The 22,727-nt window shown below is 49.7% G+C and overlaps 1 protein-coding gene across 5 annotated transcripts in view; it reads right to left on the minus strand.

Moving 5' to 3' along the window:
- LOC137325085 (choline transporter-like protein 5) overlaps positions 1-22,727 on the minus strand; it is a 355,604-nt gene that overhangs the window by 224,436 nt on the left and 108,441 nt on the right. For 4 of the 5 annotated variants that reach the window (XM_067989790.1, XM_067989793.1, XM_067989792.1 and 1 more), the window contains exon 2: positions 747-795. In XM_067989790.1, coding sequence (XP_067845891.1) covers positions 747-795 — 49 coding nt within the window. Of the gene's footprint in view, positions 1-746; positions 796-19,739; positions 19,879-22,727 lie in introns of those variants that run through there. The other variant, XM_067989791.1, reaches the window with a different exon arrangement.

The raw sequence follows: 22,727 nt of genomic DNA on the forward strand, positions 1-22,727 counted from the left end.
CCACAGATGCTGATCTTTCACCATTAAGAAAATATTCTGATCCAAAGTGGATAACTTCACACTTCCCCACAATGAACGCCACAGTTTTGCCAATTCACTCAATCTGTCTATGTCCCTTTGAAACTTCCTGCTCCCACCTACACAGCTTACTGTGCCTCCAAACTTGGAAATACAACACTCTGTTCCTTCAACCGAGTCATTGCAAAATATGATGAAAAGCCGAGGCCCAGTTCAGATCCCTGTAAAGCGCTTTGGGACGTCCTGAGGTCGTGAAAGGCGCTATATAAATGCAAGTTCTTTCTTTCCTTTTAGAGATTATTAGCAATAATGAATGCGCAAGGAATTAGAGGTAACTTCTGACGTGGGATGGAAATCGGTTGGGAGGTCGGAGACAGTGAGTAGGAAGAAAGGGAATGGACTCTGATTGGTGGGATGTGACAGGTGGTGTTCCCCAGGGACCTGTACTGGGGCCTTGGCTTTTCACCATATTTATCAATGACTTGGACGAAGCAATAGAGAGACACCTCAGGCAAAGAGAAACTCTACCTGTGTGGGTTCCTCAATCGCTCGCTTTGGAGAATCTTAAGCCTCACGAAGGGCTTTTAGCAAATCACAGGCACCCAACTGACCAAACACCGATGCAACTTTGCTAACCATCTGTGCTTTTAGGTACAACCTCTACTGATACTTTTATATGTGTCGAACATTTGCATGATAATACGACCGGGAAGAAGCAGCTCGCTTACCTGCTGTGAATTGGCCCCTTGAATGTTGGGTCAAACTTCCGAGGCTCACCTGGAATAAAAGAAGGACGGACACCCATTAATTCATAAAATTCATCCACAAGAATCACAGAATCATCACGCAGAATGAACAGCACAGAAACAGGCCATTCGGCCCAACTTCCAGTGTTTATGCTCCACAGGAGCCTCCTCCCACCCGACATCATCTCACCCTATCGTACGGCACAGAAGGAGGCCATTCGGCCCATCGTGCCTGTGTCGGCTCTCTGAAAGAGCTGTCCAATTAGTCCGACGCCCCACCCACTCCTTCCCCATAGTCCTGCAATTCCTTTTCAAATATATATCCAATTCCTGACAAGGGTCACAAAATCCCACGCTCGCCACTTCCCATTTCCTGGGAGCACCGAGTCCCAGAATCATCCCTTATGTGTGATGATAACTCATGGGGTGGCTTCTGGAAGGTTACTCTCGTGAGTGGGGAGAATAAAGATCACCTGCGTTCCAAATAAGTCACCAGTATTAAAGATTCTGTTAACACGCAGCGGACTGGAAATGTTGAAAAGTGAACCTCGAAATCAGTGCTGGTTTTAGTTGTCTGCCCGGACGAACTTTTTTCTTTAGCAATTGTGGCGTAAACCTCACCATAAAAATACAGGAACATAATACGAACACATTGAGCGCTCATCTGGTAATATCATCAGCAGTGATTCTGATTAGAAAATCTCGCCCTTCTCCCATTGCTTGTATTACCCAGGCTTGAAATATACAGAAACATGAAGGAAAGAAAGCAACAAAAAGGAAAGGAGAGAGAGAGAGAAAGATAGAAACAAAGAGCTTGCATTTCTACAGTGCCTTTTACAACCTCAGAATGTCCCAAAGCACTTTGCAGCCAATGAAGTACTTTTTGGAAGTGTAGTCACTGCTGTAATGTAGGAAACGCAGCAGCCAATTTGCGCACAGCAAGATCCCACAAACCGCAATGTGATAATGAGCAGATCATCTGTTTCAGTGATGTTGGTTGAGGAATAAATATTGGCGCAGGACACCGGGGAGAACTCCCCTGCTCTACAACCAATATTGCCATGGGATCTTTTACATCCACCTGAGAGGGCAGACGGGGCCTCGGTTTATTTTATTCACTCATGGGATGTGGGCCGGCATTTATTGCCCATCCCTAATTGAGAAGGTGGTGGTGAGCCGCCTTCATGAACCGCTGCAGTCCGTGTGGTGAAGGTTCTCCCACAGTGCTGTTAGGAAGGGAGTTCCAGGATTTTGACCCAGCGACGATGAAGGAACGGCGATATATTTCCAAGTCGGGATGGTGTGTGACTTGGAGGGGAGCGTGCAGGTGGTGTTGTTCCCATGTGCCTGCTGCTCTTGTCCTTCTAGGTGGTAGAGGTCGCGGGTTTGGGAGGTGCTGTCGAAGAAGCCTCGGCGAGTTGCTTGGCGGTTTAACGTCTCATCAGAAAGACGGCATCTCCGACAGTGCAGCTCTCCCTCAGTACTGCACTGGGAGTATCAGCCTGGATTATGGGCTCAAGTCTCTGGATTATGGGCACGTTCCCCTCCAAGTCACACACCATCCCGACTTGGAAATATATCGCCGTTCCTTCATCGTCGCTGAGTAGGACTTGAACCCATGACCTTCTGGCTCAGAGGCGAGAGTGCTACCTACTGGGCCACAGCTGACAGTGAACGCAGTTTCACAACTTGCCATGGTGGAATTTGAACTCATGACCTCTGTGTTGATAACACCAGTACCATAATTATTTTACTACCTAATAATCTGGTACCTATTGTCAGAGTTGTGCGTGTGTGATTTTGAGCCTCTGATTTTCTTCATTCACCAATTAAGGGTTAAATTATGACAGGTTGCATAAACTTGGTTTCTATTCCCTTGAGTTTAGAAGGTTGACGGGTGATTTGATTGAGTTGTTTAAAATGATTAAAGGATTTGATGGGGTCGATAGAGAGAAACTATTTCCTCTGGTGGGGGGAGTCCAGAACAAGGGGGCATAACCTTAAAATTAGAGCTCGGCCGTTCAGGGGTGATGTCAGGAAGCATTTCTTCACACAAAGGGGAGTGGAAATCTGGAACTCTCTCCCCCAAAAGGCTGTGGATGCTGGGGGTCAATTGGAGCTTTCAAGACTGAGATCGATAGATTTTTGTTGGGTATCGAGGGATACGGAGCAAAAGGCAGGTAAATGGGGTTGAGGTACAGATCAGCCATGATCGAATTGAATGGCGGAACAGGCTGGAGGGACTGAATGGTTTCCCCTGTTTCTGAGTTGTAACCAAGGCTGCCGTCTGCACATCGCTGTGAGTTGTACAAAGCAGTTCGCTGGCTGTTACCGTATAACTTTCCTGACAGAAGCGGCTGGTTCGTGTGTGGGGGTGAGGGGAAGGATCGTCTCATGCTTGGCTTCTTGCCTCAAGACTCTACCATTTGTCTCTTGCTGTCGTATCCAGAATAGAGAGGCCGGAGTTTTTAAAAAATATATTTAGCATGATTGCGATAACAATCACCACAGGGTGACTGATCTATCGAATTACCCTTGGGCTGTCGATGATAAACACCTTGACTACCTTGGCCTTTATCTGTAGGCCCAGATATTCATTCCTGCCTTGTAGTGTCAAACCTCACGCCAACTGTTATCACTTAATTAAAAGCTTCAGAGAAAATCCAGCGGAAATCTATTTTGCCCCATAACAGGGAGCAGGGTGTTTAACATCAGCTTTTAAAACCAAGACACCGATGCAAATTGAATGCATGAAACCAAATGCATCAGAAGCCTTTCTCGAGGTGAAACAGACCCTGCGTACTTTACAACAAAACGTAAAGTTCCGTTTTGGGAACAGAACTAACCCCTCATTTTTTTTCTGCTCGCCTGCGGGCAGGGGTAGATAGGAAGTTGCCTTGGAGCTTGGAGGTCGTAGGGCCATTGTCAGAATTCGTAAGTGTTGGTTCCATTTTCTCAAAGCACACACTGTGCTTCAAAAAACAAAATTATTAAAATGTCTGAAATGCACCCAAATTGCTTAAGGGTTGCCAACCCTCCAGGATTGTCCTGGAGTCTCCAGGAATTAAAGATTCATCTCCAGGAAACTGCTACAAAGCAAAAACCCAGGGAGAAAAATCACTGAGGCAATAAAAAAAACCATGATGTGTTCTTTTCATTTTCTTCGAACACTTTTGTTTATTAGTTATAAAAATATTGGAGATGGGGCAAAAAAGGCTGATTGGCCAAGCAGAGCGGCTGGAGGCAGGAGGTCATGTGATGAAATCTCCAGGAATAGGCCCAACCAGAGTTGGCAACCCTAAAGTTGCTCCATTTGACGCCAAAGGATAAGGGCAGAATTGTGTTTACCAATCGTTCCACCCGACTTTAGCAACCTTCCTCCAGCCCGACATCCCAGCTCCCATCTTCCACTCTTCCCATCCCCCCACCCCTCCCCTCCAATTTACTTTCAGGGGTCATGCCCTTTGCACCCTGAAATTCTCCTTCTGAACTCCTCCTCCTTGCTCTCTTCCCCCCATCTTGAAAAACTTCCTCAACAGCTCTCTCCTTGGCCACACCTCCTGTCACCTCCCCTCGATCTTCTAACTCCTCCCTGGTGTCTGATCTTCCCACCGTTTTTATGATGTGTTTTGTTATGTTAAATATATTAAGCAACACGTTTCTGAGAGATCTGAGAAAGCGCTTTATAAATGCAATTGTGTCCCCTTTTCTTCAACCAGAAACAGGAGCCCACTTTCAGAGGCTGATATTCCAGGAATTTATTATTTCAGATTTCCAGCAATCGCAGTCGCTTTCTTCTTGTCTGTACTGCCTAAATCTATCTCTGTGCAAAAAAGGAAGAGCAGGGGGGCTCTCCCCAGTAGCCTGGTCAATATTTATCTCTCAACCAACATCATTAAAAACAGATTATCTGGGCATCATCACATTGCTGTTTGTGGGATCTTGCTGTGCGCAAATTGGCTGCCGCGTTTCCTACATTACAACAGTGACTACACTTCAAAAAAGTCATTCATTGGCTGTAAAGCGCTTTGGGACGTCCTGAGGTTGTGAAAGGTGCTATAGAAATGCAAGTTCTTTCTTTCTTTCACTCCCTAATCAGGGCACCGTTTCTCCTTTAACATTTCACTGAGATATCCTGATCCGTGAGGAGAGCTCTATAAACATTAGCTCCTGTTGTTATTATTCCCTTCTCCCTCCCCAGTGGGTATAAGCTGGCATATGCCACCTCTCCCCAGTGGTGTGAGTGTGGGTGAATCAGGTGGGTGAGTCAGTGTTAGTGCCGGAGGCATTGGTTCCAACTCAATATAGGAAAGTTCACAGGCAAATAGGCTTTCGTTCTGAATAATTCTCTTAATTTATCGCTTCAATTCGCTCCTACTACTACCACCAGTAACAGACCTGTACCCACAAGTACTGTACCCCAGTGTTATACAGTAACAGACCTGTACCCATCAGTACTGTACCCCAGTGTTATACAGTGACAGACCTGTCCCCACCAGTACTGTACCCCAGTGTTATACAGTGACAGACCTGTACCCACCAGTACTGTACCCCAGTGTTATACAGTGACAGACCTGTACCCACCAGTACTGTACCCCAGTGTTATACAGTGACAGACCTGTACCCACCAGTACTGTACCCCAGTGTTATACAGTGACAGACCTGTACCCACAAGTACTGTACCCCAGTGTTATACAGTGACAGACCTGTACCCACCAGTACTGACCCCAGTGTTATACAGTGACAGACCTGTACCCACAAGTACTGTACCCCAGTGTTATACAGTGACAGACCTGTACCCACCAGTACTGTACCCCAGTGTTATACAGTGACAGACCTGTACCCACAAGTACTGTACCCCAGTGTTATACAGTGACAGACCTGTACCCACCAGTACTGCACCCCAGTGTTATACAGTGACAGACCTGTACCCACAAGTACTGTACCCCAGTGTTATACAGTGACAGACCTGTACCCATCAGTACTGTACCCCAGTGTTATACAGTGACAGACCTGTACCCACCAGTACTGTACCCCAGTGTTATACAGTGACAGACCTGTACCCACCAGTACTGTACCCCAGTGTTATACAGTGACAGACCTGTACCCACAAGTACTGTACCCCAGTGTTATACAGTGACAGACCTGTACCCATCAGTACTGTACCCCAGTGTTATACAGTGACAGACCTGTACCCACCAGTACTGTACCCCAGTGTTATACAGTGACAGACCTGTACCCACAAGTACTGTACCCCAGTGTTATACAGTGACAGACCTGTACCCACCAGTACTGACCCCAGTGTTATACAGTGACAGACCTGTACCCACAAGTACTGACCCCAGTGTTATACAGTGACAGACCTGTACCCACAAGTACTGTACCCCAGTGTTATACAGTGACAGACCTGTACCCACCAGTACTGACCCCAGTGTTATACAGTGACAGACCTGTACCCACCAGTACTGTACCCCAGTGTTATACAGTGACAGACCTGTACCCACAAGTACTGTACCCCAGTGTTATACATTGACAGACCTGTACCCACCAGTACTGTACCCCAGTGTTATACAGTGACAGACCTGTACCCACAAGTACTGTACCCCAGTGTTATACAGTGACAGACCTGTACCCACCAGTACTGTACCCCAGTGTTATACAGTGACAGACCTGTACCCATCAGTACTGTACCCCAGTGTTATACAGTGACAGACCTGTACCCACAAGTACTGTACCCCAGTGTTATACAGTGACAGACCTGTACCCATCAGTACTGTACCCCAGTGTTATACAGTGACAGACCTGTACCCACAAGTACTGTACCCCAGTGTTATACAGTGACAGACCCGTACCCACCAGTACTGTACCCCAGTGTTATACAGTGACAGACCTGTACCCATCAGTACTGTACCCCAGTGTTATACAGTGACAGACCTGGACCCATCAGTACTGTACCCCAGTGTTATACAGTGACAGACCTGTACCCACAAGTACTGTACCCCAGTGTTATACATTGACAGACCTGTACCCACCAGTACTGTACCCCAGTGTTATACAGTGACAGACCTGTACCCACCAGTACTGACCCCCAGTTTTATACAGTGACAGACCTGTCCCCACCAGTACTGACCCCCAGTGTTATACAGTGACAGACCTGTACCCATCAGTACTGACCCCAGTGTTATACAGTGACAGAGCTGTACCCATCAGTACTGTACCCCAGTGTTATACAGTGACAGACCTGTACCCATCAGTACTGTACCCCAGTGTTATACAGTGACAGACCTGTACCCATCAGTACTGTACCCCAGTGTTATACAGTGACAGACCTGTACCCATCAGTACTGTACCCCAGTGTTATACAGTGACAGACCTGTACCCACCAGTACTGTACCCCAGTGTTATACAGTGACAGACCTGTACCCATCAGTACTGACCCCAGTGTTATACAGTGACAGACCTGTACCCATCAGTACTGTACCCCAGTGTTATACAGTGACAGACCTGTACCCTCCAGTACTGTACCCCAGTGTTATACAGTGACAGACCTGTACCCATCAGTACTGTACCCCAGTGTTATACAGTGACAGACCTGTACCCACAAGTACTGTACCCCAGTGTTATACAGTGACAGACCTGTACCCACCAGTACTGTATCCTAGTGTTGTACAGTGACAGACCTGTACCCACCAGTACTGTACCCCAGTGTTATACAGTGACAGACCTGTACCCACCAGTACTGTACCCCAGTGTTATACAGTGACAGACCTGTACCCACCAGTACTGTATCCCAGTGTTATACAGTGACAGACCTGTACCCACCAGTACTGTACCCCAGTGTTATACAGTGACAGACTTGTACCCACCAGTACTGTACCCCAGTGTTATACAGTGACAGACTTGTACCCACCAGTACTGACCCCCAGTGTTATTCAGTGATAGAACTGTACCCACCAGTACTGACCCCCAGTGTTATACAGCGACAGACCTGTACCCACCAGTACTGTACCCCAGTGTTATACAGTGACAGACCTGTACCCACCAGTACTGACCCCCAGTGTTATACAGTGACAGACCTGTACCCACCAGTACTGACCCCCAGTTTTATACAGTGACAGACCTGTCCCCACCAGTACTGACCCCCAGTGTTATACAGTGACAGACCTGTACCCATCAGTACTGACCCCAGTGTTATACAGTGACAGAGCTGTACCCATCAGTACTGTACCCCAGTGTTATACAGTGACAGACCTGTACCCATCAGTACTGTACCCCAGTGTTATACAGTGACAGACCTGTACCCACCAGTACTGACCCCCAGTGTTATACAGTGACAGACCTGTACCCACCAGTACTGACCCCCAGTTTTATACAGTGACAGACCTGTCCCCACCAGTACTGACCCCCAGTGTTATACAGTGACAGACCTGTACCCATCAGTACTGACCCCAGTGTTATACAGTGACAGAGCTGTACCCATCAGTACTGTACCCCAGTGTTATACAGTGACAGACCTGTACCCATCAGTACTGTACCCCAGTGTTATACAGTGACAGACCTGTACCCATCAGTACTGTACCCCAGTGTTATACAGTGACAGACCTGTACCCATCAGTACTGTACCCCAGTGTTATACAGTGACAGACCTGTACCCACCAGTACTGTACCCCAGTGTTATACAGTGACAGACCTGTACCCATCAGTACTGACCCCAGTGTTATACAGTGACAGACCTGTACCCATCAGTACTTTACCCCAGTGTTATACAGTGACAGACCTGTACCCTCCAGTACTGTACCCCAGTGTTATACAGTGACAGACCTGTACCCATCAGTACTGTACCCCAGTGTTATACAGTGACAGACCTGTACCCACCAGTACTGTACCCCAGTGTTATACAGTGACAGACTTGTACCCACCAGTACTGTACCCCAGTGTTATACAGTGACAGACTTGTACCCACCAGTACTGACCCCCAGTGTTATACTGTGATAGAACTGTACCCACCAGTACTGACCCCCAGTGTTATACAGCGACAGACCTGTACCCACCAGTACTGTACCCCAGTGTTATACAGTGACAGACCTGTACCCACCAGTACTGTACCCCAGTGTTATACAGTGACAGACCTGTACCCACCAGTACTGTACCCCAGTGTTATGCAGTGACAGACCTGTACCCACCAGTACTGTACCCCAGTGTTATACAGTGACAGACCTGTCCCCACCAGTACTGTACCCCAGTGTTATACAGTGACAGACCTGTACCCACCAGTACTGACCCCCAGTGTTATACATTGACAGACCTGTACCCACCAGTACTGACCCCCAGTGTTATACAGTGACAGACCTGTACCCACAAGTACTGTACCCCAGTGTTATACAGTGACAGACCTGTACCCACCAGTACTGTACCCCAGTGTTATACAGTGACAGACCTGTACCCTCCAGTACTGTACCCCAGTGTTATACAGTGACAGACCTGTACCCACCAGTACTGTATCCCAGTGTTATACAGTGACAGACCTGTACCCACCAGTACTGTACCCCAGTGTTATACAGTGACAGACCTGTACCCACCAGTACTGTACCCCAGTGTTATACAGTGACAGACCTGTACCCTCCAGTACTGTACCCCAGTGTTATACAGTGACAGACCTGTACCCACCAGTACTGTATCCCAGTGTTATACAGTGACAGACCTGTCCCCACCAGTACTGTACCCCAGTGTTATACAGTGACAGACCTGTACCCACAAGTACTGTATCCCAGTATTATACAGTGACAGACCTGTACCCATCAGTACTGACCCCAGTGTTATACAGTGACAGACCTGTACCCACCAGTACTGTACCCCAGTGTTATACAGTGACAGACCTGTACCCACCAGTACTGTACCCCAGTGTTATACAGTGACAGACCTGTACCCATCAGTACTGACCCCAGTGTTATACAGTGACAGACCTGTACCCACCAGTACTGTACCCCAGTGTTATACAGTGACAGACCTGTACCCACCAGTACTGTACCCCAGTGTTATACAGTGACAGACCTGTACCCACCAGTACTGTACCCCAGTGTTATACAGTGACAGACCTGTACCCATCAGTACTGTACCCCAGTGTTATACAGTGACAGACCTGTACCCATCAGTACTGTACCCCAGTGTTATACAGTGACAGACCTGTACCCATCAGTACTGTACCCCAGTGTTATACAGTGACAGACCTGTACCCATCAGTACTGTACCCCAGTGTTATACAGTGACAGACCTGTACCCACCAGTACTGTACCCCAGTGTTATACAGTGACAGACCTGTACCCACAAGTACTGTACCCCAGTGTTATACAGTGACAGACCTGTACCCATCAGTACTGTACCCCAGTGTTATACAGTGACAGACCTGTACCCACCAGTACTGTATCCTAGTGTTATACAGTGACAGACCTGTACCCACCAGTACTGTACCCCAGTGTTATACAGTGACAGACCTGTACCCACCAGTACTGTACCCCAGTGTTATACAGTGACAGACCTGTACCCACCAGTACTGTATCCCAGTGTTATACAGTGACAGACCTGTACCCACCAGTACTGTACCCCAGTGTTATACAGTGACAGACTTGTACCCACCAGTACTGTACCCCAGTGTTATACAGTGACAGACTTGTACCCACCAGTACTGACCCCCAGTGTTATACAGTGATAGACCTGTACCCACCAGTACTGACCCCCAGTGTTATACAGCGACAGACCTGTACCCACCAGTACTGTACCCCAGTGTTATACAGTGACAGACTTGTACCCACCAGTACTGTAACCCAGTGTTATACAGTGACAGACCTGTACCCACCAGTACTGTACCCCAGTGTTATACAGTGACAGACCTGTACCCACCAGTACTGACCCCCAGTGTTATACATTGACAGACCTGTACCCACCAGTACTGACCCCCAGTGTTATACATTGACAGACCTGTACCCACCAGTACTGACCCCCAGTGTTATACAGTGACAGACCTGTACCCACAAGTACTGTACCCCAGTGTTATACAGTGACAGACCTGTACCCTCCAGTACTGTACCCCAGTGTTATACAGTGACAGACCTGTACCCTCCAGTACTGTACCCCAGTGTTATACAGTGACAGACCTGTACCCACCAGTACTGTACCCCAGTGTTATACAGAGACAGACCTGTACCCACCAGTACTGTACCCCAGTGTTATACAGTGACAGACCTGTACCCACCAGTACTGTACCCCAGTGTTATACAGTGACAGACCTGTACCCACCAGTACTGTACCCCAGTGTTATACAGTGACAGACCTGTACCCTCCAGTACTGTACCCCAGTGTTATACAGTGACAGACCTGTACCCTCCAGTACTGACCCCCAGTGTTATACAGTGACAGACCTGTACCCATCAGTACTGACCCCAGTGTTATACAGTGACAGACCTGTACCCATCAGTACTGACCCCAGTGTTATACAGTGACAGACCTGTACCCACAAGTACTATACCCCAGTGTTATACAGTGACAGACCTGTACCCACAAGTACTGTACCCCAGTGTTATACAGTGACAGACCTGTACCCATCAGTACTGACCCCAGTGTTATACAGTGACAGACCTGTACCCACCAGTACTGTACCCCAGTGTTATACAGTGACAGACCTGTACCCACCAGTACTGTACCCCAGTGTTATACAGTGACAGACCTGTACCCATCAGTACTGACCCCAGTGTTATACAGTGACAGACCTGTACCCACAAGTACTGTACCCCAGTGTTATACAGTGACAGACCTGTACCCACCAGTACTGTACCCCAGTGTTATACAGTGACAGACCTGTACCTACCAGTACTGTACCCCAGTGTTATACAGTGACAGACCTGTACCCATCAGTACTGACCCCAGTGTTATACAGTGACAGACCTGTACCCATCAGTACTGTACCCCAGTGTTATACAGTGACAGACCTGTACCCACCAGTACTGTACCCCAGTGTTATACAGTGACAGACCTGTACCCACCAGTACTGACCCCAGTGTTATACAGTGACAGACCTGTACCCATCAGTACTGTACCCCAGTGTTATACAGTGACAGACCTGTACCCTCCAGTACTGACCCCGGTGTTATACAGTGACAGACCTGTACCCACCAGTACTGTACCCCAGTGTTATACAGTGACAGACCTGTACCCTCCAGTACTGACCCCAGTGTTATACAGTGACAGACCTGTACCCACCAGTACTGTACCCCAGTGTTATACAGTGACAGACCTGTACCCTCCAGTACTGACCCCAGTGTTATACAGTGACAGACCTGTACCCACCAGTACTGTACCCCAGTGTTATACAGTGACAGACCTGTACCCACCAGTACTGACCCCAGTGTTATACAGTGACAGACCTGTACCCTCCAGTACTGACCCCAGTGTTATACAGTGACAGACCTGTACCCACCAGTACTGACCCCAGTGTTATACAGTGACAGACCTGTACCCTCCAGTACTGACCCCAGTGTTATACAGTGACAGACCTGTACCCTCCAGTACTGACCCCAGTGTTATACAGTGACAGACCTGTACCCTCCAGTACTGACCCCAGTGTTATACAGTATTATACAGCTCATCCAAAACTCTGCTGCCTGTATCCTAACTCGGACCCATTCACCCATCACCCCTGTGCTCACTGACCGACATTGGCTCCCACTCCAGCAATGCCTCGATATTAAAATTCTTGTCTTTGTTTTCAAATGCCTCCATGGCCTCGCCCCTCCCTATCTCTGGAACCTCCTCCAGCCCCTACAACCCTCCGAGATCTCTGCGCTCCTCCAATTCTGGCCTCTTGCACATCCCCGATTTTAATCGCTCCACCATTGGCGGCCGTGTCTTCAGCTGCCTGGGTAAGCTCTGGAATTCCCTCCCTAAACCTCTCCCCCTCTCCACCTCTCTCTCCTCCTTTAAACCCTGCTTAAAACCTACCTCTTTGACCAACCTATCCTAATAGCTCCTTATGTGGCTCGGGGTCAAATTTGTGTGATAATCACTCCTGTGAAGCGCCTTGGGATGTTAAAGAGGCTATATAAATGCAAGTTGCTGTTCTGGTCGAGGTGGGCGGGTTTGTGGGGGAGGGGTAGATTCCTCACAGGCTAAACAGCAATTTTTTTTTATCCCCCTGGTCACTCATTGTTGGCTCTTTTACAATAAAGGAGGAATCACCCGCTGTTAGACAACGGGCCCGTGACCGACCCGGAACGGGAAGGGCTCAGCTTTGCTTTGGTTTGATTTACGTACAGCTGAGTCTCTGGAGGGGGCTCAGTGCACCCTGTGCTGCCGAACGGTTGCCTGAACAACATCAACACTGAATATTCAAATGAGTAAATCTCTCTCGCACCTGCCTCGTGAAACCAAACCATCATTTAAATGGGACTTGTGGAGAGAGAGAGAGAGAGAGTATAGGGTAGTGTAGTAGTTACATTTCTGGACTGGTAATCCAGAGAATGTTACATAGAATTACATAGAATGTACGAAACAGAAACAGGCCATTCGGCCCAACTGGTCTATGCCGGTGTTTATGCTCCACACGAGCCTCCTCCCTCCCTACTTCATCTCACCCTATCAGCATATCCTTCTATTCCTTTCTCCCTCATGTGTTTATCGAGCTTCCCCTTAAATCCATCTACACTATTCACCTCAACCTCTCCTTGTGGGAGTGAGTTCCACATTCTCACCACTCTCTGGGTAAAGAAGTTTCTCCTGAATTCTTTATTTGGATTTCTTCATGATTATTTTATATTTACGGTCGCTAGTTTTGGACTCCCCCACAAGGAGATCGTGAGTTCGAATCCCACCCCAGCAGTTTGAAAATTTGAATTCAGTTTTAAAAAATCAGGAAATAATAATCCGTTCTCTGTAAAAGTGACCATGAAACTGTCGGATTGTTGTAAAAACCCAACTGGTTCATTAATGTCCCTTTAGGGAAGGAAACCTGCCGTCCTTACCCGGTCTGGGCCTATATGTGACTCCAGTCCCACACCAACATGGTTGACTCTTAACCTCCCTCTGAAGTGGCCGAGCGAGACACTCAGTTTGTATCAAACTCAGGGAAACTAAGGATGGGCAATAAATGCCGGCTTTGCTACACCGCGCACAGACCCACCGCCCCCCGCACAGACCCTCCCCCCGCACAGACCCTCCCCCCGCACAGACCCTCCCCCCGCACAGACCCTCCCCCCGCACAGACCCTCCCCCCGCACAGACCCACCGTCCCCCGCACAGACCCACCGCCCCCCGCACAGACCCTCCCCCCGCACAGACCCTCCCCCCGCACAGACCCTCCCCCCGCACAGACCCACCGCCCCCCGCACAGACCCTCCCCCCGCACAGACCCTCCCCCCGCACAGACCCACCGCCCCCCGCACAGACCCTCCCCCCGCACAGACCCTCCCCCCGCACAGACCCACCGCCCCCCGCACAGACCCTCCCCCCGCACAGACCCACCCCCCCGCACAGACCCACCGCCCCCTGCACAGACCCACCCCCCCGCACAGACCCTCCCCAGCACAGACCTAAACCCCGCAAGGACCCTCCCCCGCACGGACCCTCCCCCCGCACAGACCCTCCCCGCACAGACCCTCCCCCTCCCGCACAGACCCTCCCCCTCCCGCACAGACCCTCCCCCTCCCGCACAGACCCTCCCCCCGCACAGACCCTCCCCCTCCCCGCACAGACCCACTCCCCGCACAGACCCTTCCCCCGCACAGACCCTCCCCCTCCCGCACAGACCCTCCCCGCACAGACCCTCCCCCCGCACAGACCCTCCCCGCACAGACCCTCCCCCTCCCGCACAGACCCTCCCCGCACAGACCCTCCCCCCGCACAGACCCTCCCCGCACAGACCCTCCCCCTCCCGCACAGACCCTCCCCCTCCCGCACAGACCCTCCCCCCGCACAGACCCTCCCCGCACAGACCCTCCCCGCACAGACCCTCCCCCTCCCCGCACAGACCCACTCCCCGCACAGACCCTCCCCGCACAGACCCTCCCCCCGCACAGACCCTCCCCCGCACGGACCTGCCCTGACAATAGAGAGGTTTGTGGACCGACAGGTCACAAATGCAGAGTCGGGTCACTTCAGGGAGCACGAATCTCACACACACCCAATTTCTGGCCCGCAGTTTAAACGAGGCCAGTTGGCAACTACAACAACTGCCACGCTGACGACAACAACAACGCCCGCGATCTTCGGGCGTGGGGTAAAACGGGCGGCCAATTCACCGTTGCTCGTTCTGCTTTACTGCCCGAGACTCATTTCTTCTGACTCGATAATGTTACAGACGTGCGGTATTATAACAAGCGTTGGGTGTGAAATCCATTTGTCTGCAATTTGAACCAATTCCCCTGAAATGGTTTAAGACCTTGGTATAAGGGCAGGCAGAGGAAGCTCGAATCAAACAGGTCGCCAGCTTGCACACGGCCAAATCCCACAAACAGCACATGAGATAAATGACCAGTTAACCCAGATAGATAGAACTTGCATTTATTCAGTGCCTTTCATGACCTCAGGATGTTCCAAAGTGCTATACAGCCAATGAAGTACTTTTTTGAAGTGTAGTCACTGTTGTAATGTAGGAAACGCGGCAGCCAATTTGCGCACAGCAAGATCCCACAAACAGCAATGAGATAAATGACCAGATAATCTGTTTTTCAGTGATGTTGGTTCAGGGATAAATATTGGCCCAGGACACCGGGGAGAACTCCCCTGCTCTTCTTCCAATGGTGCCCATGGGATCTTTTACGTCCACTTAGGAGGGCAGACGGGGCCTCGGTTTAATATCTCATCTGAAAGACAGCACCTCCGACAATGCATCACTCCCTCAGTACTGACCCTCTGACAGTGCAGCACTCCCTCAGTACTGACCCTCCAACAGTGCAGCACTCCCTCAGTACTGACCCTCTGACAGTGCATCACTCCCTCAGTACTGCACCTCCGACAATGCATCACTCCCTCAGTACTGACCCTCCAACAGTGCAGCACTCCCTCAGTACTGACCCTCTGACAGTGCATCACTCCCTCAGTACTGCACCTCCGACAATGCATCACTCCCTCAGTACTGACCCTCTGACAGTGCAGCACTCCCTCAGTACTGACCCTCCAACAGTGCAGCACTCCCTCACTACTGCCCCTCTGACAGTGCAGCACTCCCTCAGTACTGACCCTCCAACAGTGCAGCACTCCCTCACTACTGCCCCTCTGACAGTGCATCACTCCCTCAGTACTGCACCTCCGACAATGCATCACTCCCTCAGTACTGACCCTCTGACAGTGCAGCACTCCCTCAGTACTGCCCCTCCAACAGTGCAGCACTCCCTCACTACTGCCCCTCTGACAGTGCAGCACTCCCTCAGTACTGCCCCTCTGACAGTGCAGCACTCCCTCAGTACTGACCCTCCGTCAGTGCAGCACTCCCTCAGTACTGCCCCTCTGACAGTGCAGAGCTCCCTCAGTAATGACCCTCCGACAATGCGTCACTCCCTCAGTACTGACCCTCCAAAAGTGCAGCACTCCCTCACTACTGCCCCTCTGACAGCGCAGCACTCCCTCAGTACTGTCCCTCCAACAGTGCAACACTCCCTCAGTACTGTCCCTCCGACAGTGCAGCACTCCCTCAGTACTGCCCCTCCGACAGTGCAGCACTCCCTCAGTACTGACACTGGGAGTGTTGGCCTGGATTATAATGCTCAAGACTCTGGAGGTCATCCCATCAACTAGGGATGAGCAATAAATGCCGGCCTTGTCAGTGACGCCTACATCCCGAGAATGAATAAATAAATAAAACTGATACAATAGTGACAGGGTGATGACACGCGTCACGTCCTTTGTTATTGTTGCCCTGGAGTGCTGGACAGAATGTAACAGGCGTTGCTCGGCAAGGGACGATACTTCGACAAATTGAAATGCCTGCAGCTATGAATACGATTAATACAGGGACCATCGATGCACTCATCAACAACAGTGAGTGTGATTGGTGGAGGGACCATCAATGTGGGACCCATTGAGACAACAACAACTTGCATTTCTATAGCACCTTAAACATAATAAAACATCCCAAGATGTTTCACAGGAGCGATTATCAAACAATATTTGACACCGAGCCACATAAGGAGATATTAGGACAGGTGACCAAAAGCTTGGTCAAAGAGGTGGGTTTTAAGGAGCGTCTTAAAGGAGGAGAGAGAGAGGGGGAGAGGGGGAGAGGTTTAGGGAGGGAATTCCAGAGCTTAGGACCCAGGCAGCTGGTTGAAATCGGGCATGCACAAGAGGCCTGAATTGGAGGAGGGCAGAGATCTCGGAGGGTTGTAGGGCTGGAGGGGGTTTCAGAGACAGGGAGGGGCGAGGCCAGGGAGGGATTTGAAAACGAGGATGAGAGTTTTAAAATGGAGGCTTTGTCAGACCCAGAGCCAATGTAAGTCAGCGAGCACAGGGGGTGATGGGAGAACGGGACTTGGTGCGAGTTAGGATACGGGGCAGCAGAGTTTTTGGATGAGCTGAAGTTTACCGATGGTGGAAGATGGGAAAGGCCGGCCAGGAGAGCATTGGAATAGTCAAGTCTAGAGGTAATAAAGGCACGGATGAGCTGAGGCAGGGACCGTCAATGTACTCATCAACAACAGTGAGAGTGATTGGTGGGAGGGCCATCGACGTACTGGCCCACAGTAACGTGTTTTATGTCGATGGTCGGAGGCGAAAATACCCCTCACTCGCTGTCCCTTTGAGCTATCCATGATGCCCTGACTCCTGCCCTCAGGTGTAGGTGCTTACACTGCTAGAAATCGACCAAAAAAAAAATTGAAATGAGGCTGTCCTCGGGGGAGTTGGCCAGGGTCAGAGCCAGTTCACTTGGGTGACCCCCACCCCAACACTGTGCCACCAGTAAGAAAATTCGGGGTCCTCCATCTGTCACCTAAGGTTTGTGGCCTGGATGAAACTATCTGTCATATTTCTGTGGGGTGTGAGAGGTTACAGCCCCTGATTAGTTATTTAATGAGGGGGCTGCTCTCCAAGTTTTGGTTATATTATAGCCCTACGTTCCTGATCTCTGGCCACCCGGTACGGGGGGGAAAGGGGAGGGAGAGAGGGGCCAGGTTGGACCTTCTTGCAGGTCCCCTCCTGGACCTGGCTAAGACGGCCATTCACAGGTCCACCCGAGAGGGCGGACGGGGCCTCGGTTTAACGCCTCATCCGAAAGACGGCCCCTCCGACAGTGCAGCGCTCCCTCGGTACTCCACTGGATTATGAGGCTCGAGTCTCTGGAGCGGGACTAGAGCCCACGACCTTCTGACTCAGAGGCGGGAGAGAGTGCTACCCACTGATCCACGGCTGACACAGAGGAATCCCAAAAAATGGGCAGCCATTTTGCACACAGGAAATGAGATAAATGACCAGTGAACCCGTGTTGTGTCGGTTGAGAGAGGAATGTTGGCTGGAACAACAGGAGATCTGCCTGTTGCTCCTTGAATATTACCATGGGATCACCAACATCAACTTGCATTTATATAGCACCTTTCACATAGTAAATCGGCCCAGGGTGCTTCACAGGAATGATTATCAAACAAAATTTGACACCGAGCCAGAGAGGTAGGTTTTAAGGAGCGTCTTAAAGGAGGAGAGAGAGGCGGAGAGGTTTAGGGAGGGAATTCCGGAGCTTAGGGCCTAGGCAGCTGAAGGCACGGCCACCAATGGTGGAGCGATGGAAATCGGGGATAGGTAAGAATTGGAGGAGCGCAGAGCTCTCGGAGGGTTGTAGGGCTGGAGGAGGTCTCAGAGATAGGGAGGGGGCGAGGCCGTGGAGGGAGTTGAAAACAAGGATGAGAATTTTAAAATCGAGGTGTTGTCAGACCGGGAGCCACTGTGGGTCAGCGAGCACAGGGGGGTGATGGGAGAACGGAACTCGGTGCGAGTTAGTAGAAAACGAGCAGCAGAGTTTTGGATGAGCTGAAGTTTAGTGGGGGTGGATGGCGGGAGGCCGGCCAGGAAATGGTGCTCAGTTCAACAGCTCTTCAGAAGGACAGCAACTCTGGCAATGCAGCACTCGCCGAGATTAAGGGGTGGAGCTGGGTCTTAGAACCCATCACCCAAGAGCTGAGCATGACGCCAACTGAACCAAGCCCAACCTGGTTTATTTGGTTCTCAGCTCTTAACTCTATTTACTTTCCTTATCTCTCTCTTTCAGAGCACACACACATTGACTCACCGAGTGTAGACATCATGAGGTTTAAATGAAAGCATGTTATTTGCAGCAGGTTATACCTAGCAGGAAAGGCTGAACACGCTCGGGCTCATTTCTGTAGAAAAAGATGGCTGAGGGGTAAACGGATGGAGGGTCTTTGATGTTTGATAGGGTAGACGGAGAGAAGATGTTTCCACTTGTGGGGGAGATCAAAACTAGGGGTCATAAATATAAGATAGTCACTAATAAATCCAACAGGGAATTCAGGAGAAACTTCTTTACCCAGAGAGTGGTGAGAATGTGGAACTCACTACCACAAGGAGTAGTTGAGGCAAATAGAATAGGTGCATTTTAGGGGATGTTTGTTGAGTACATGAGGGAGAAAGGAACAGAAGGATATGCTGATAGGGTTAGATGAAGTAGGGAGGGAGGAGGCTCGAGTGGAGCATAAACACCAGTATAGACCAGTTGGGCCGAATGGCCTGTTTCTGTGCTGTAAATTCTATGTAATTCTACGTAACTTTCATACTGCATTGAATTAAAATTCTTAAAATTTTGTCGTGCAGTCATTTCCTGAAGCGAAAAAAAATAGTAATCACTCTGTTAAGGCTGCAGTCAGAATGGGTGAGGGAAGAGGCAGACGGAGAGAGGGGTTAGGGCAGAGAGAGAGAGCAGAGCCACAGTTATAATCTTCCCTGCGTGTACCGGGCTAGCATAATGGAATAGGAATAACTTACCGTGCTTCCCATAATAGGCTCCCTCCTCCTGCACCATGCTAAGCAGTGTTTGGTTACAAGGCTTTCTATCGGGTCGGCTGCTCAGACCAACTATCTGGGAACTTACTTGCTCAAACGCTGTGCTCTTTGCCGAAACAGGTTAATGTTTGAACAGAGAGGGAAGGAGGGAGGGAGTGCTGTCAGCACGTGACCTGGAATGTTTACTGTTGAATTCCTGGTGTAGGGCAGTGGTTATTGTTACAAGGCAGCACTTCATGTTACACAGTAACTCCTCACATAGTCACGGGTGGGGTAGTTGGGTACAGCATCACCTCCAGGCCGGCCTTGTCACTAACACCGTGTTTTACTGCTGCAAGGCCATTCCCACTCATGTAGAATAGAGTCATACAGCAAGAAGGAGGCCATTTGGCCCATCGAGCCTGTGCTGTCTCTCTGAAAGAGCAATTCAATTAATCACACTCCCCTTCGGGGGTTCGATTGGGTAGACGTAGAGAAGACGTTTCCTCTTGTGGGGGAGACCTAAACTAGGGGCCATAAATAAAAGATAGTCACTAATAAATCCGATAGGGAATTCAGGAGAAACTTCTTTACCCAGAGAGTGGTTCGAATGTGGAACTCGCTACCACAAGGAGTAGTTGAGGTGAATAGTGTAGATGCATTTAAGGGGAAACTAGATAAACACATGAGGGAGAAAGGAATAGAAGGATATGCTGATGGGGTGAGATGAAGTAGGGAGGGAGGAGGCTCGTGTGCAGCAGAAACACCGGCACAGACCAGTTGGGCCGAATGGCCTGTTTCTGTGCTGTACATTCTATGTAATTCTATGAAAAGGATTAGTTTTGGGAACGGAAGTGCTAAAGATTTTCCTGAATTAAAAATCTTTTCGAAAGCAGAATTCGCGGGATAGCTCAGCAACTTCCCCAAACACACCCCTTTGATGTAGGGGGACAGGCAGAAGATATACCCGCCCACCCCGGCCCCCACCAACAGAAAATGGCTGGAGTTAAAAAATCACGGAGCAGAATCCCAACAGAACCGAATTCTGCTCCAAATTTGGGCTCGAGCCCAATTTCCGGCCTTGGGCTTGAACAGAATTCCGTGGGCTCCTTTTGTCTTTCAAAGTCAAGAACATCAGTTCTTGGAACTGCAACTTTCATCGTAACTGTTGTCAAGGTTAGCAGATGGAGGTTTAACACATTCGTATGACGTTTGCCTGACTGCTATTTTAAGATTATAACAACAACAACTTGCATTTATACAGTGCCTTTAAAGTAGTAAAACGTCCCAGGGCGCTTCACAGGAGTGTCATCAGACAAAAAAATCTGACAACAAGCCACATATTAGGACAGGTGACCAAAGCTCGTTCAATGACGTAGGTTTTAAGGAGAGTCTTGAAGGAAGAGAGAGAGGTAGAGAGGAGGAAAGGTTCAGGGAGGGAATTCCAGAGCTTAGGGCCTAGGCAGCTGAAGGCACGGCCGCCAATGGTGGGGCGAAGGGAGTGGAGGATGTGGCCGGAATTAGAGTAACGCAGAGTTCTCGGTGGGAGGTTACGGAGGGATAGGGAATTGAGAGCCAGGTGTTAACCCATTCATTTTAAAAGGGTTAAAATAGCAAATGGAGGAATGTTGTACAACTGTATTGAGGCTTCACCCACAAATATTACCAACAGTTTTCTCTCCACTCCTGTGTCAGTACAAAGCATTTTCTGATGAAGCATGTCATAGGCGCGATCAAGAGTACTGTTCCTTCTAGAGACTGGCCTCTTGCTGTGTCTTGACCTTATTCTATGGACGTCCCCATGTTACGCCAGCCTGATTTCTCCATTTCCCTCACCATTGATCTTTAAAGCCTGTCTCAGCAAGGTTGTCCAATTAGTGATAATTGTTTCCAAATCCTGTCTCACTTTGTGCTGCAGACTGACATCCATGAGGAAATGAATGCCCAAACTCACGGCAAGGCTTCTTCGACGGCACCTCCCAAATCCGTGACCTCCACCACCTAGAAAGACAAGGGGAGCAGGTGCATGGGAACACCGTCAACTCCAAGATCCCCTCCGAGTCACGCACCATCCCGACTTGGACGTATATCGACCGTTCCTTCATCGTCACTGGGTCCAAATCCTGGAACTCCCGACCGAACAGCACTGTGGGAGAACCTTCACCACACGGACTGCAGCGGTTCAAGAAGAAGGCCCATCACCACCTTCTCAAGGGGCAACTAGGGATGGGCAATAAATGCCGGCCTTGCCAGCGACGCCCACATCCCAAGAATGAATTTTTAAAAAACTAACATCACTTAATAACCACTAAAGAGACTCTCACTCCAGATGTTTGAGATTGATTTGAGTCCGGGTTCCTGCCTCACACTAAACGCGATCTTTGCACTTCAGCTTCTTCATTGTAACACGTATTGGCTCCCGGTCCGGGAACGCCTCGATTTTAAAATTGTCATCCTCGTGTTCAAAGCCCTCCATGGCCTCGCCCCTCCCTATCTCTGTAACCTCCTTCAGTCCTACAAACCCCCCCATCGAGATCTCTGCGTTGCTCCAATTCTGGCCTCTTGCCCATCCCCGATTTTCTTCGCTCCACCATTGGCGGCCGTGCCTTCAGCAGCCTAGGCCCTAAGCTCTGGAATTCCCTCCCTAAACCTCTCCGCCTCTCTACCTCTCTCTCCTCCTTTAAGACGCTCCTTAAAACCTACCTCTTTGACCAAGCTTTTGGTCACCTGTCCTAATGTCTCCTTATGTGGCTCGGTATCAAATTCTGTTTGATAATCGCTCCTGTGAAGCACCTTGGGACATTTCACTACATTAAAGGTGCAAAATAAATGCGAGTTGTTGTATTGGCAGGGCCGTCAAGGCTGATTGATTAGGAGAGACGACTACTATTAACTAACACTCGTAAGCACAGCTTCATTTGTCTGAACGGTGTTTCCCCTTTAAGTTTTCAATCTGTCTCCCCCTCTGCAATCAGACAGAATGTCGACGGG

Source organism: Heptranchias perlo, chromosome 9 (genome assembly GCF_035084215.1).
Source record: "Heptranchias perlo isolate sHepPer1 chromosome 9, sHepPer1.hap1, whole genome shotgun sequence".
NCBI lineage: Eukaryota > Metazoa > Chordata > Chondrichthyes > Hexanchiformes > Hexanchidae > Heptranchias > Heptranchias perlo.